Source organism: Ipomoea triloba, chromosome 15 (genome assembly GCF_003576645.1).
Source record: "Ipomoea triloba cultivar NCNSP0323 chromosome 15, ASM357664v1".
NCBI classification, from domain to species: Eukaryota; Viridiplantae; Streptophyta; class Magnoliopsida; order Solanales; family Convolvulaceae; genus Ipomoea; species Ipomoea triloba.
The window spans coordinates 3080176-3093329 of NC_044930.1; the positions used below are offsets into that span (position 1 = coordinate 3080176).

At 37.8% G+C, this 13154-nt stretch overlaps 3 protein-coding genes across 4 annotated transcripts; all 3 read right to left on the reverse strand.

The window, feature by feature from the left end:
* Positions 1 to 42: 42 nt before the first annotated feature.
* LOC116006018 lies at positions 43 to 4808 on the reverse strand. Its single transcript, XM_031246261.1, has 6 exons — positions 4408 to 4808; positions 3874 to 3966; positions 3240 to 3473; positions 2695 to 2797; positions 1380 to 1609; positions 43 to 551 (listed from the first exon to the last, which is right to left on the reverse strand). The coding sequence occupies exons 1-6, from the start codon at positions 4725 to 4727 to the stop codon at positions 329 to 331; spliced, it is 1203 nt and encodes a 400-aa protein (XP_031102121.1). The 5' UTR covers positions 4728 to 4808; the 3' UTR covers positions 43 to 328.
* Positions 4809 to 5606: 798 nt separating this feature from the next.
* On the reverse strand, positions 5607 to 7058 carry LOC116006587 (CDPK-related kinase 1-like). The gene is made up of 4 exons (XM_031247022.1): positions 6907 to 7058; positions 6715 to 6777; positions 6423 to 6590; positions 5607 to 6150 (listed from the first exon to the last, which is right to left on the reverse strand). Exons 2-4 carry the CDS (start codon positions 6772 to 6774, stop codon positions 6013 to 6015), a joined length of 366 nt encoding a protein of 121 aa, XP_031102882.1. The 5' UTR covers positions 6775 to 6777; positions 6907 to 7058; the 3' UTR covers positions 5607 to 6012.
* Positions 7059 to 7154: 96 nt separating this feature from the next.
* Positions 7155 to 12270, reverse strand: LOC116006588 (CDPK-related kinase 7-like). 2 transcript variants are annotated; one of them, XM_031247024.1, is made up of 11 exons: positions 11164 to 12266; positions 10149 to 10279; positions 9851 to 9892; positions 9635 to 9743; positions 9207 to 9285; positions 8829 to 9125; positions 8478 to 8590; positions 8224 to 8331; positions 8032 to 8094; positions 7740 to 7907; positions 7157 to 7467 (listed from the first exon to the last, which is right to left on the reverse strand). In XM_031247024.1, the coding sequence occupies exons 1-11, from the start codon at positions 11644 to 11646 to the stop codon at positions 7330 to 7332; spliced, it is 1731 nt and encodes a 576-aa protein (XP_031102884.1). In that variant the 5' UTR covers positions 11647 to 12266; the 3' UTR covers positions 7157 to 7329. The 2 variants fall into 2 exon arrangements, with proteins under 2 accessions (XP_031102883.1, XP_031102884.1); XM_031247023.1 differs by having other exon boundaries at positions 7155 to 7467; positions 8829 to 9285; positions 11164 to 12270.
* Positions 12271 to 13154: the final 884 nt, after the last annotated feature.

Genomic DNA, 13154 nt, shown 5'->3' on the forward strand with positions numbered 1-13154 from the left:
TAGAATATGGTTAAATTAGTTGTCAAGTACTAAATCTAGAAAAATCACGAAAATTAAACCTAGAATTAACTCTTCAGAATACAGTACATGAACTATTAATCAGAAGCCTTTTGTGTGTTCTGGCAAAACAATCAAATTATCAACCCCTTCCACACCCTGTAGTGTATTCAACTAAATACAGTTTCCTATCAAAGATTCACAAAATTTACAACATATGAAGCAGCTTGCGCTCCTGAAACTAATCTTAAAACACAACTCATGAGAACAAAGATGTGTAAGCAAAAATTGGTATGAGAGGAACAAGAAGAGCGAGTCTTGATGAGAAGTATCAGCAATTGTTTGCGTCCGTTGTGTTAACGGGTATTTGCCATGTCTTGGTGTTCTTTTTAGGATCATCTGTAAGAGCGAGGTCTGTATCGTCTTCTTTGAATGTTCGGATGAAGGTTTTCGCTCCCATCATGATAAGCCTTTCCACCATGAACAGCTGGTAGTTGTTCTCGATCAATGGGTCCAAAATATGGCTGTAGTTTGACGCGTATGCCAACTTGTACCTGCGAATTGGAGCCACCAGAAGAAGAAAGGTTGAAGAAACTATAGGAACAGCGATGATCGAGAACAAGTTAAGGATGTGTTTGGTAACCCGTAAAATGACTTCCGGAAAATGTTTTCCGAGTTTTCAGTGTTTGGCAACGTCCAAAAAATGAAGTCAACGGAAAATATTTTTCGTTGACCAAGGAAAATCAGTTCATTTTTCCGGAAAATGACTTACGGAATATCTTTTCCGGAATCGCCAAAATGGCCGTTTCGCATATATTAGGAACGGGTCCAAAGCGAACCCGACCCAGGCCCGGACAAGCCGACCCGAGCCCAAGAGGTTGGGTCGGGGGGGTCATCCTTCGTGAGCTCAGCCAAGGAGGACAAGGACGGGGTCAGACCTTAACCATCTGGCCTGAGCGGGTAGCGCCTGATTCGCACAGAGCGGTTACAAGGGGAGGCCAAGTAAAAAACGGGCCATTTGTCATCATCTAGGACACGAATTGTCTTCTTAATACATTTCTTGTACTGTCATTGAGTGACTAATGTGATATCAAGACACCTTGTCTCTCTCAAGCTTTATATTATCTTCACATCCCTTTATCCTTTAATTAATCGGACTAAGTTAATTCAGGCCACCACTCGGGTTAATTAATTCCATCACATGGTGACACGTGGGAATACTGGTTAGGCAAATTTCTAGTCTAGAATGTTTTGAACGTGCTTTTTTTAAACACTGAACCAGTTGGTCTGCTTCCAATACTAATTAAGCCTGTTAAGGTAGATAAAACGACTATCTAATGCTTTGCAAAAGGAAATGAAATGTTCAGTAGAATATTACTTACCTTACAGCCAGAGGTGAAAAGAAACCCGGTGTTCTCTCATTAGAAGCAATAAAGAGTGTCTGCCCAGGTGGGACCCATTTAGCAATTCTGCACAGCATGAACTCTGGGCGTGTGTCTCTGTCCAAATGGGGATGTAAACTTCGATCAACACCAAACCTATCCTTCCTGGTCTTGATCTTATCTCCTCTGCGCACATGAATCGCATCATAATCTCCAATGAGTGCCTTGATCTATAAAAAGAAGACGAGAAGTATAAAAACAACATGAGCAAAGCAATTCTTCTTCTTTTTTTTTTTTTTTAAATCTGTAATGGAAAATAGTGTAGAAAATGCAGATTGGTGATGAGCCGGAAAATAAAGGCACCATTCATTAGCTCAGAATCATGGTCAAACACGTGCAACTTCTGACTTTCACAGTTAGAAATTTTTAAGTGTGACACATCACGAACTCAGTATTATAAATTTATAATTTCTACATTCACTTAAACTACCCCAACAGCCTAGAATTGACAGTTCAGCGTGGGCATGGCCAGAAGGCAGTCCAAGCATGTCCTGGCAAAAAAAAAAAAACACACACACACACACACACGAGGAAGGAAAAGAAAGAAAAGAAGGAAAAAAAAAAAGAAAAAGAAGAAGGAATTGGAGGGGGGGGAGGAAGAGACTAATATAACAAGAGAATTTGAGTGGATTTTCATTTTTTTTGGCTAAATATGAGTTTTGGGTGGAAATGTGAGAAAATAAATTATAAATTATACTTGTTAATAAACCCCAAAAAATTCCATTAGCACAGATACATTCCTTTCATCACCTAGCAAATCGTTTTGGGGGCAGAGAGAGGCAGAACCTATCTTTGCCATTTCTTACAGACAGAAAGCCACAGAATTACTCTATCTCAATCCATTTATTTGGTTACATTAAACCCTCAGAGCTCTCAGACTTAATATCATAATCATTACTATAATCCACTATAAAATTAATTAAACATGCTTTCTTAAATTGTCTTAACATTTAGGTGTTAACTTTTGTGAATAATTGTTACTTGCTTCCCTTCTATCTGGGCACATTTTTTATTCAAAGTTCAAAAAAGCATTTTTTTTTCTAATAATAACAATAATAATAATTAAAGAAGGCAGAGCTCATGAGGCTTATGCTTTGATCCTGAGCTTGAGGTCTATGCCTTCTCTTGGGTGGAGTAAGCATTGCATTGATGTAATCACGTCTCTGTGTAGTGTTTTTTCTGTTTTGCCAATAGCAACTAAAGAGCGAGCGACAAAGAACAGGTATCGGTGCCTGACAAAATGCAATCAACTAACCTTTTCCGCTGCATCTCGTAGTTTCTTTGTGGCCATCGAAGGAAGGAAAGAAAATGGCAACAAGACAGCACTGCGATTGGTTCGATCCTTGCACTCCATGAACCTGAATGTTTACCATGATTAATACCTACAGAAAGATTGTATCAATTCAAAAACAAAGCCAGTACCAGCAAGATTTAAAAAGCAACAGTATATGCAATGTGCATCCAGAGAGTATCAACTCAGTTCATAACAAATATAAACATTCACATAGGATATAGTTAACAGCATTGACAAAATAAGGAAAAAAATGATAATGGCCTAATGGATATCTTGCACTAAATCTCAATCTGGTCATTCTGCCTTTCCTTTCATGGTTTTGTAGGTAGAAAATAAGAAACAAATGAATAAAATTATGGATATCTTAGCTGGGCTTTTTAAGGGACTAGAAGAGCATTCTCAGTCTCTAAGCGCAAGTAATCATTAAAACCAAACAATTAAAAGAACAGGAGAGGGCAGAAATAATGAGTAAAGAAACCGAGATGCAGCCACAGACTCAAATTTACCATGCAAGAGGGCTTGCAGTTCGATTTATCAGCAAAATATCTGAGTATGGGCTATTTTCTTTGAGTTCAGTCCGGCTAACATCTTTTACATGAGCAACCCCTCTAGAACCTAATTTCATGCTTGTCTCCAGAACCTGATGCCACATTTTCGAGTTATCCAAAATAACAGGAACTGTATCAGATATGAGGTCCACATCATACAGAGAATCCATAGCACAGGAGCTAGCTGCCCACCTAGCAAAGGAGATAAAGAAGGTTAATATGTTTATGCAGAAAACCTTTTACTGCTATAATTCATCCACGACAAGATAGAATAAGTAGTACGTGCTGAACATCTAGTTTACTTTCACTTGACAATAGCCAGCCAGCCAGCCATTCAGTCCAAGTTACTTTGATTGCACACACCAGAGTGGACCAGTATGTGTAATTCCCTCATCTAAAGAAACAGCTCACAATAAGCATGTTAATGGGTGCAAACTCAATGAGGCATAGAATGAAATTCCACTACGATTACTTTCCATTTCCTTTTCTCTTTCTTTTTTGTATTGCAGTGTGGGACTGAGTTAAAGGAAAAAAGATTTTCTAGAAATAGAAATTGAATAGATCTCTAGTTGAAAAACAAAACAAAGCTCACCCTTCATCTAAACTTGAACCCTCAGATTGATGAAGAATCCCTTTCTTGTTATGTATTGGATTGATGCACATCCTAGAAGGCATCACAAGCGTTCTGCAACACGAACAAAACAAGGGAAAAAATTAAACCTTCTTTAGGTGCAAAACATCCATTGATCTTGCAAGCAAATTCCCTCAGAATAAAGATCTTTAAGTACCATCTTATTGCTCCACAAATTTCAACTCTCATCCTAAATTCATCAAGACTAGATTTATAATATTTTCCAAATTCATAGTGATATCCTTGTGATCCAAACTATACATGAAAAAAAAAATTAAGGAAACCCAAGTCTCAGAAGCCAAAGCAATGCACATTGATATAAACTCAAAAATGCATTTATGCAGCTGGATAACATCACTGAAATTATATATTCACTTGTAAAAACAAAAAATCACAAGCTAGTAGTTAAAGCTACTAAAACTTCAATCCAGACACATCTCAAAACATTTCAAACACCCATGAAATCAAGATTCAAACTTTATTTCAAAGCAGTACCTTTGAAGGAACAAGGCTTCTTCAAGGGCACAGCGGAGGCTGGACTCCTGGTGACCCAGGCCGGCACAGGAGTCGCAGTGCTTTCCAGGGCAGTCAATTCTGCTCCCCCAGTAGAGGAATTTGTCGGGCAATTTCTTGGGTCTGATTCTGGAGTGAACTATGAGGTCGCCTATGGTTTTGGGAGCGGAAAGGAAGAAGCCATTTGTGGAGAGCAAGGAAGAGAAGAGGAAGAAGAGCGCAATGGCGGCGATGGCGGAGGTGAGTATGAGAATTGGGGATCTGGATTTGGGCTTCGGCCTGTGGGTTCTGTAGATCGCCATTTTTGCAGACTTGACTATGAGAGCAAGCGGAAATGCAGGAGAGAAAGATTTCGTTAAGAAGTAAAGTGGAAGCAAATTTTTAACTATTATCATTAATCCAACTGTCTCCTCAATCCTCATGTGTCCACTTTAACAACTCCTTTTTTTTTTTTTTTTGGATCACTGATAAGAGTGTTACAAGTTTGAATGTTTGATCAAGATAGAATAATTTTTTATTTTTTTTATGACTAAAAGAATCGTAGTCACTATTCAAGAGTGTACAATGTACGATACACTAAACTGAGGAAATGACTTGCAAAAAATAAAATTTATGACATTTACCTTTTAATACGAGAATCTCGCTCTATTCATTTAGACACGAGAAATTTTAACAACTTTTTTAATCTATGTTATGTGATCTTATATCATGTAAATTATTGACATGACCCATCGCACGTACTTATTTTTACTATTTTGATCCTAAATTCGTAATCTTATTTTTACAATTTTGATCCTAAATTCGTAATTATGTTCAATGGTGTTTTTATAATTTTATTATCAAATTTATACTTGTTATAATCATCTTTAAAAATAAAAATAGTTAAACTTTTAAATGAAATGCGATGAAAAGTCAATAAATAAAAAAGAATGTCTTTTCAGGTCAAATATGAATAACTAGCGGATAACGCCTTGACAAGATAACAAAACTTGAGGCCTTTTGATCATGGTTAGGGATTTTGAAACATTGACATTATATCAATAACCAATATATATCCCACGAAAAAAGTGACTAAGTGAGAAAAACATAATAGAAAATTACGATTTCGATTCTTGCCAACGCTCTCTCCTGTCGGATAGGGTCTTCCTAGCTGACTATTACATAGAAGCGAAATTTACCCATTGAAAAAAAAAAAAGTCTGATACAATGGTATATATACTCAAGAATATAGAACACAACATCCAACAAAATAAGTACTGAGGAATCGAGTGCACAAGGAATACACCTGCCACCAAACCTCATTTCAGCATGGTGCTGTTTACTAACCCTACATACATTCTGTCATATAATCTATCTCTTCTGTACATTCCTCTATGCTTCATGGCATCACATAATCAAAGAAAATAAAGTAAAAAAAAAAAAAAAAAAATTCCCAAAAAAAAAAAAAAAAAAAAAGATTGCATACTGACAAGTGAAGATGTTACAGCTTCTTGATCTTCAAGTGTGCTTCTCAGGAATACTTTTTTATCTCTGAGAGAGAATGATCCAAACACAGAAAGGCCCGAGGTAGCCCGCGAAGTTATAGTCTTAAGCTTTTTGAAGGGCGCGGGCAGAAAGACCATGCAGAAGCCGAACGAACCCCAAGAAACTGAGCTTTCCATCCGAGTGTCTGATCCAATCCTGCAGAACTACGTGAACTGGAACCGAAGGGCTAAGGCCGAGCTCCTGTATATAGACCAATGGATATGGATACAGAAATGAACACGAGATGGAGAACGCTAATTTGGCGAATGGATTCTTTAAAAGAATATAATTTTGTAGATAAGAGAGAATTGAAGAATGTGTTCCATCTCAACTAAAAGTTTTAGTATTCATATATTCTGCTCAACACGCACCCTCACGTGTGCGGGCTGATTATGTATAGTTGAACTACACATTTATTATTTATATATATTATGCTCAACCGAGAGACAGAAGGAGAGGGGTAGAGAGCATACCGAAGCGAGTTCCTCGATCATGATAGGCCTGTTTCCATCCTTCTCAAAAAACTCGTAGCCACGTCGAGCATGCTGTTCCCAGCTGTCCATTCCTTCTAGCTGATGAACACTTATCGCTGCAGCACAGAATTCTTCGAAATCCATTTTCCTATATTGGAGAGAACTCACCTGCACAAGAAACAAATACCATTTAAGCGAAAAATTTCTATCCCTTCGTGAATTTGCTGTAAACCGTAAAGAGTGACATTTATAAACCACACCTAGGAGTAAAGAGTTTCCTAAAGAATCTTACCGTATTGACAAAATCCAAAACCCTCGAATCCTTCATTGCATCAGTGGCGAACTTCGCCATAGCCTGCCAAATCACATTTAAGTAAACACGAGAAATTATTTAAAGTGACTGAAACAAAGAAATACTAACGAGCTGCTCAGTAATCAATTGAAAACGACGGGAAAAGGGGATAGAGAGCAGCAGAGGTCTAACCGTTTTGAAGTTCTGTAGAGATACACATCCGCTTTTGTTTGGCCCTAACGATGTAAATTGTTCCCGGAGATAAGCTAATTGTTGTATGGTTAATGTCTTTGCAAGAGCCTGTCACATTAGCAGATCCGAAATTTGCAGTCACATTTCGAGAACTGGTATCAGGCAATGCAAAACACGGACACACGATATATCCTTTGTATTTCGGGTTCTTTAAAACATTACAACGANAATCAAAAAAAAAAAAAAAAAAAAAAAAAAAAAAAAATTCCCAAAAAAAAAAAAAACAAAAAAGATTGCATACTGACAAGTGAAGATGTTACAGCTTCTTGATCTTCAAGTGTGCTTCTCAGGAATACTTTTTTATCTCTGAGAGAGAATGATCCAAACACAGAAAGGCCCGAGGTAGCCCGCGAAGTTATAGTCTTAAGCTTTTTGAAGGGCGCGGGCAGAAAGACCATGCAGAAGCCGAACGAACCCCAAGAAACTGAGCTTTCCATCCGAGTGTCTGATCCAATCCTGCAGAACTACGTGAACTGGAACCGAAGGGCTAAGGCCGAGCTCCTGTATATAGACCAATGGATATGGATACAGAAATGAACACGAGATGGAGAACGCTAATTTGGCGAATGGATTCTTTAAAAGAATATAATTTTGTAGATAAGAGAGAATTGAAGAATGTGTTCCATCTCAACTAAAAGTTTTAGTATTCATATATTCTGCTCAACACGCACCCTCACGTGTGCGGGCTGATTATGTATAGTTGAACTACACATTTATTATTTATATATATTATGCTCAACCGAGAGACAGAAGGAGAGGGGTAGAGAGCATACCGAAGCGAGTTCCTCGATCATGATAGGCCTGTTTCCATCCTTCTCAAAAAACTCGTAGCCACGTCGAGCATGCTGTTCCCAGCTGTCCATTCCTTCTAGCTGATGAACACTTATCGCTGCAGCACAGAATTCTTCGAAATCCATTTTCCTATATTGGAGAGAACTCACCTGCACAAGAAACAAATACCATTTAAGCGAAAAATTTCTATCCCTTCGTGAATTTGCTGTAAACCGTAAAGAGTGACATTTATAAACCACACCTAGGAGTAAAGAGTTTCCTAAAGAATCTTACCGTATTGACAAAATCCAAAACCCTCGAATCCTTCATTGCATCAGTGGCGAACTTCGCCATAGCCTGCCAAATCACATTTAAGTAAACACGAGAAATTATTTAAAGTGACTGAAACAAAGAAATACTAACGAGCTGCTCAGTAATCAATTGAAAACGACGGGAAAAGGGGATAGAGAGCAGCAGAGGTCTAACCGTTTTGAAGTTCTGTAGAGATACACATCCGCTTTTGTTTGGCCCTAACGATGTAAATTGTTCCCGGAGATAAGCTAATTGTTGTATGGTTAATGTCTTTGCAAGAGCCTGTCACATTAGCAGATCCGAAATTTGCAGTCACATTTCGAGAACTGGTATCAGGCAATGCAAAACACGGACACACGATATATCCTTTGTATTTCGGGTTCTTTAAAACATTACAACGATTAAATTTGACAGGTCTGATTACGTACCTTCAACGCTGTTTTTCGTAGAGACGAGGAACATATGTAAGCTTTTACAAGCTTGTATACAATCGTATCCAGAGGTATTTTGACATCATGGTGGCCCGCTAACCAAGGATGGCCTAAACAGAACAAGGAAACAAAAGCGCTCGTTAATCCACACTCTAGAGTGCATCACATCCCGATATTACAAAGAACGAAGATCGTGTGTCACATACTTAAACGTTTCACATAGAAATTTCAATTTTTACACGAGCGGGTTAAGTAAAAGGCTAAGCAAAGTCGCTAAACATATAACCTAATTGCCAAATAAAATTAGCTCTTCGAAATAATTCATAATTATAATCGTAAACAACTTACTAAGAGCCTGAGCAGCGGTTAGCCTCTTGCGGTAATCCTTGTTCAGCAATCTCTTAACGAAGTCTACTGCATCGAGAGACAAATTGGGCCACGGGGCTTCATCAAAGCTTGGATCAGCCTTCAGGACCGCCCGAAAGATTCCAGATTCTGTCCGTGCCCAGAAAGGTCGGCTTCCACAAAGAAGAATATATGCAATGACGCCTATACTCCACATGTCAGCTTCGGTTCCATACGATCTATGCAAGACTTCAGGGGCCACGTAATATGCGCTTCCAACAATATCATTTAGCCTTTCATCTGCAACAACGTCTTCCATCACTGTATATTCTAATGATCGGAAAATAAGCAAAAAGTTAAGAAATCTAGGCATTGACTTACCCGGTTTTACATAATCAGAAAGTCCAAAGTCAATGGCCTTTAGAGGAGAACGCTCATCCTTCGATGTAAAAAGAAAATTCTGAAGCAGAATTTCAGAGAGGAAAAATCAGCCAAACCAAGATAGATAGGACAAAAGAAACTCAAGTACTCAATTCAATCTCAATCTAGTTCGGTTCATTTCTTGGATAAAAAAGATCACTTGTCTCAAATGGATACAAACGCGAGGCAAACAAGATAAACCCATAGTCTGGCTAGGGTTACAAAAAAAATGGGGACAGATGAAGATGTAGTAAATAGAGCCGAGCTATCTTACAAATGGATGCAACACACAAATTAGGCTGGTTTGTCTTGGAAATAGTCAATTACGATGAATACCTTGGCAGTTTACAAGAAAATAAAGTAGAGTAGAGGCTAGAGAAATTGTGCACCTCGGGTTTTAGGTCTCGGTGAACCACTCCTTGAAGATGACAATATGCAACCACGTTTAGAATCTGCACCATAACAACTTTAGCATCTTCTTCCGAGTATTTGCCACCCCTTCATTTCAAACAAAATAAAATTAATAATCAAGAATAAATAAATTGAAGTGTTAGAATTTAGGAAAAGATGTGCCCCCGAAGGCGCCAAAAATAAAAGAAATGCACCTAGAAAGTATCCTGTCGAGTAATTCCCCTCCTTTACATAACCTGTTAGATTGAAAGAAATAAAGAGTAAGAACACTGAAAACCTTTGACGGGAAATATATTACCACAATACACCGCAAATTGTTTAGGCTTCTGAATCACAGTAAATATTGCCTACTTTCATAGTAATATGAGCAAAAATCTTAATTAAAAATTACAGTATTCTCATACAATGATAAATAATGTTTTAAGATAACAGGTAAAAATCACCCGGAATAAAATAGGACCATCATACAGAATCCAAAATCTTCGAACTTACTCCATTACTATATAGACATTTTCTTCATCATCATATGCATCATAGAAATGCACTAGGTTTCTATGTCCCGTTAATGCACGCAATATATTGACTTCTCTCCTGACATCTTCTATGGCAATTGCGGTAGTCATCTGCAAAAGCATTCCTCGGTAAGAACATCATAAGACCAGAAAAAACTCGTTTCACATGGTCCACAGATAACAGAAAGCATTTAGCGAAAACAAGGTCAATGAACTTTAAGGGGGAGAGAGAGAGAGAGAGAGAGAGAGAGAGACTTTCCACTCTCTACTAAGAAGTGAGAAACTTTAAGGGAGAGAGAGAGAGAGTGGCATCAGTAAACAAGAAATTGCAAAGATGAACATCACTGGGATAGACTCTTTTTTTTTTTTGATACATTACGTTTCCTAGCTTAGGCCAGACTAATCTTAAGCCCCCGGAGGTTCAAACCCCCACACACTGCCACTAGAGCAAGACTTTAGGGTGATCGGTTGAACCAACTGAGCTAGCCCTGCGGAGCAAGACATTCTCATACTTCTCATGATGATGTTTCTCCAGTGACTATTGACTCATTCGCAATCCCAAATTCACTAATACAGTGATTTCCATGTATATGAGCATAAACACAGTGCTAAACCAGCTACATTGGCAAGGAATGTGGTAACTTCCTTATGCCATCAATCAAATTCCAAAAACAAAAACATAAAAGCTTAGACATGATTAGATGAAAAACATTATCAAACTGGTGAGAATTTGGCAGAGGCAGAGGATCCACCTTGAGGGAAGGAATAGAAGGTAAACAAATAGAAGAAGAGAAGAAAACACATCATCATTGCAATATTCCTAAGTATTTAGATTTAGCCCATAGCAACAAAGTTGATTAAATCTCATTAACCAAAAACTAAACTAACAACAACAACAATAATGTCCTCAGCAAGATTCAGCAACCAAATCATATAAAATGCAAGTAAAAGTCAAAGATTATGAAAAGTGAGTATAAGAACACCAAAACCAAAACCTTTGATTTTTGGATGACTTTGACTGCCACATCCTGGCCCTTCAAGCTCCCTTTCTTTCCCTTGGCAGCACAAGTATACCCAAAATGCCCCCTCCCCACTTCTTCCCCAAGCTCATAATGGCTTTCAAAATTCTTGGAGAAGCCAAAGTTTTTATCCAGCCCAATTTCACACTCACTCCCTTCAGGGATTGTGGCCTCATTAGGCTTCACTGAGCCATGTCTCCTGGCAAGCAATGCCTTTATGTGCTTGGCTGGTGAAGGTGGTGGGAATGGCCTCTTGAACAAGCGCAGAGGGGTGGAATTAACACTGGAATTAGCAGGTGAGTTCTTGAAAGCACTGGGCAGTGGGCTTGGGCTGTAAAAGGGGAACTTTGGAGTTTTTGAAGTGTGGGAACTCCATGAAGGCTCATTCTCATTGGGGATCACTGAGTCCTCAGAGAACCTTTTCTGGGCTTCAATTGGTTTCCCATGACACAGTCCCATGGAATCAAACCCCAAAGTGTGCTAAAATTCACAAACAAAATTAATCACAGTTCAACAAAAGGGGAAATTTTTAGAGCTTTCTTGATCTTTGCCAATAAGCAGGAGCAAAATGCACACAATAAACTAGACCATTAAGAGCCAGAAGTTGGGATTTTGAGGAAAGTTGAAATCTTGGAAATGGGAAATCCAGAAAGACGAGATTTTTTTTCGAGGCTATGATCAGCAGCAAAGAATTATTGGCGGAATTCGAGCTCTTGGGGAAAGAGAAAGCAAGGAGAGAAGAAAAGAAGTTGAATTGCCAAGAAAAAGGGCACCACTTTCTGGTGAAATGATCAAATGCCAGAGAAACAAATCTCTATAAGGATTCAGGAATCAGGGAATTCAGCAGAGCAGAATTTAAGCTCAACAATGGAAAGAGATAAAGGCCAATTAAGAGTGGAAAGCAAAGATAATTCAACTATTCAAGAAAAGAGAACCAAAATCAACAAAAGAAACTTAATTTAGTAATTTCCAAGAACTAAGGTCAAGAATGGGTCTGAAAAAAAAAAAAAAAAAAGAGAGAAAAAGTAAATAAAGATGCTAAGCATAGGCCGCAAGAAAAGAGAGGTGAAGAGGGGGGGAAAAGAAAAGAAGCCACAGTGCCACCACACCACCCTCCTTCCTTCCTTCCTTCTCTACTTTTCCAAGCTTTTCATTATTATATATTTATTTAAATTTTATTACAATTTTCATTTTTGGTTGTTTCTGCCAAAAAACTATCATTTTTATTTTTTAGAGGTCCTATTATTAATTGTTATTAATAATTCTAGTGGGGTTTGAGGTTGGATCCTTCCAGGCTGTCCTAATTGAGAGAGAGGACAGAAGGGAGGTGGGAAAGGGTCTGTATTGTGGTTTCTTGTGTATACATCTGCAAACAACTAAGCTAACTAACATTTTTGAACTTTGACTATTTTTTGTTTTTGTTTTATGCCTTTTCAACTTTGAAATTATTGATTTTCCTAATTTCATGTGTTTCTCATTAATTTATTTTTTATTAAGTAAAATTATACTATAATTCTTTTCGAATTCGAGTTTCTGACAAACTGTAATTGGGGAATCTTTTGGCTCCATGTAGCCAAACTCAATATAATACTTCATATTGTCTATTGTTGTGAATCAAGATTAGTTTTTGTTTTAGTTTGACATGAAAATGCATTTGTAAACAAGGGTTTAGTCAAGGAGGTTTATATAGTTATACCATACAGTTGGCCGATTTTGAAACTATATATGCAAAGTAAAAAAGAAAGGTTTGGAAGCTAAAAAGGCTAAGACGACATTATAGGTTCGATAATGTTCTCTAAGGTGCTAGACAGAAGTCACAGAACCAAACAATATTATAATATGATGCATTGGTATATAGTGGAGAAATAATATGAATTTGCTTGTTTCCAGGCTTTCAGTACCATGATATCGATTCGAACTCTACTAAAAATTTAAAGAGTCATTGGAGGACTTTGACCCAACCAATC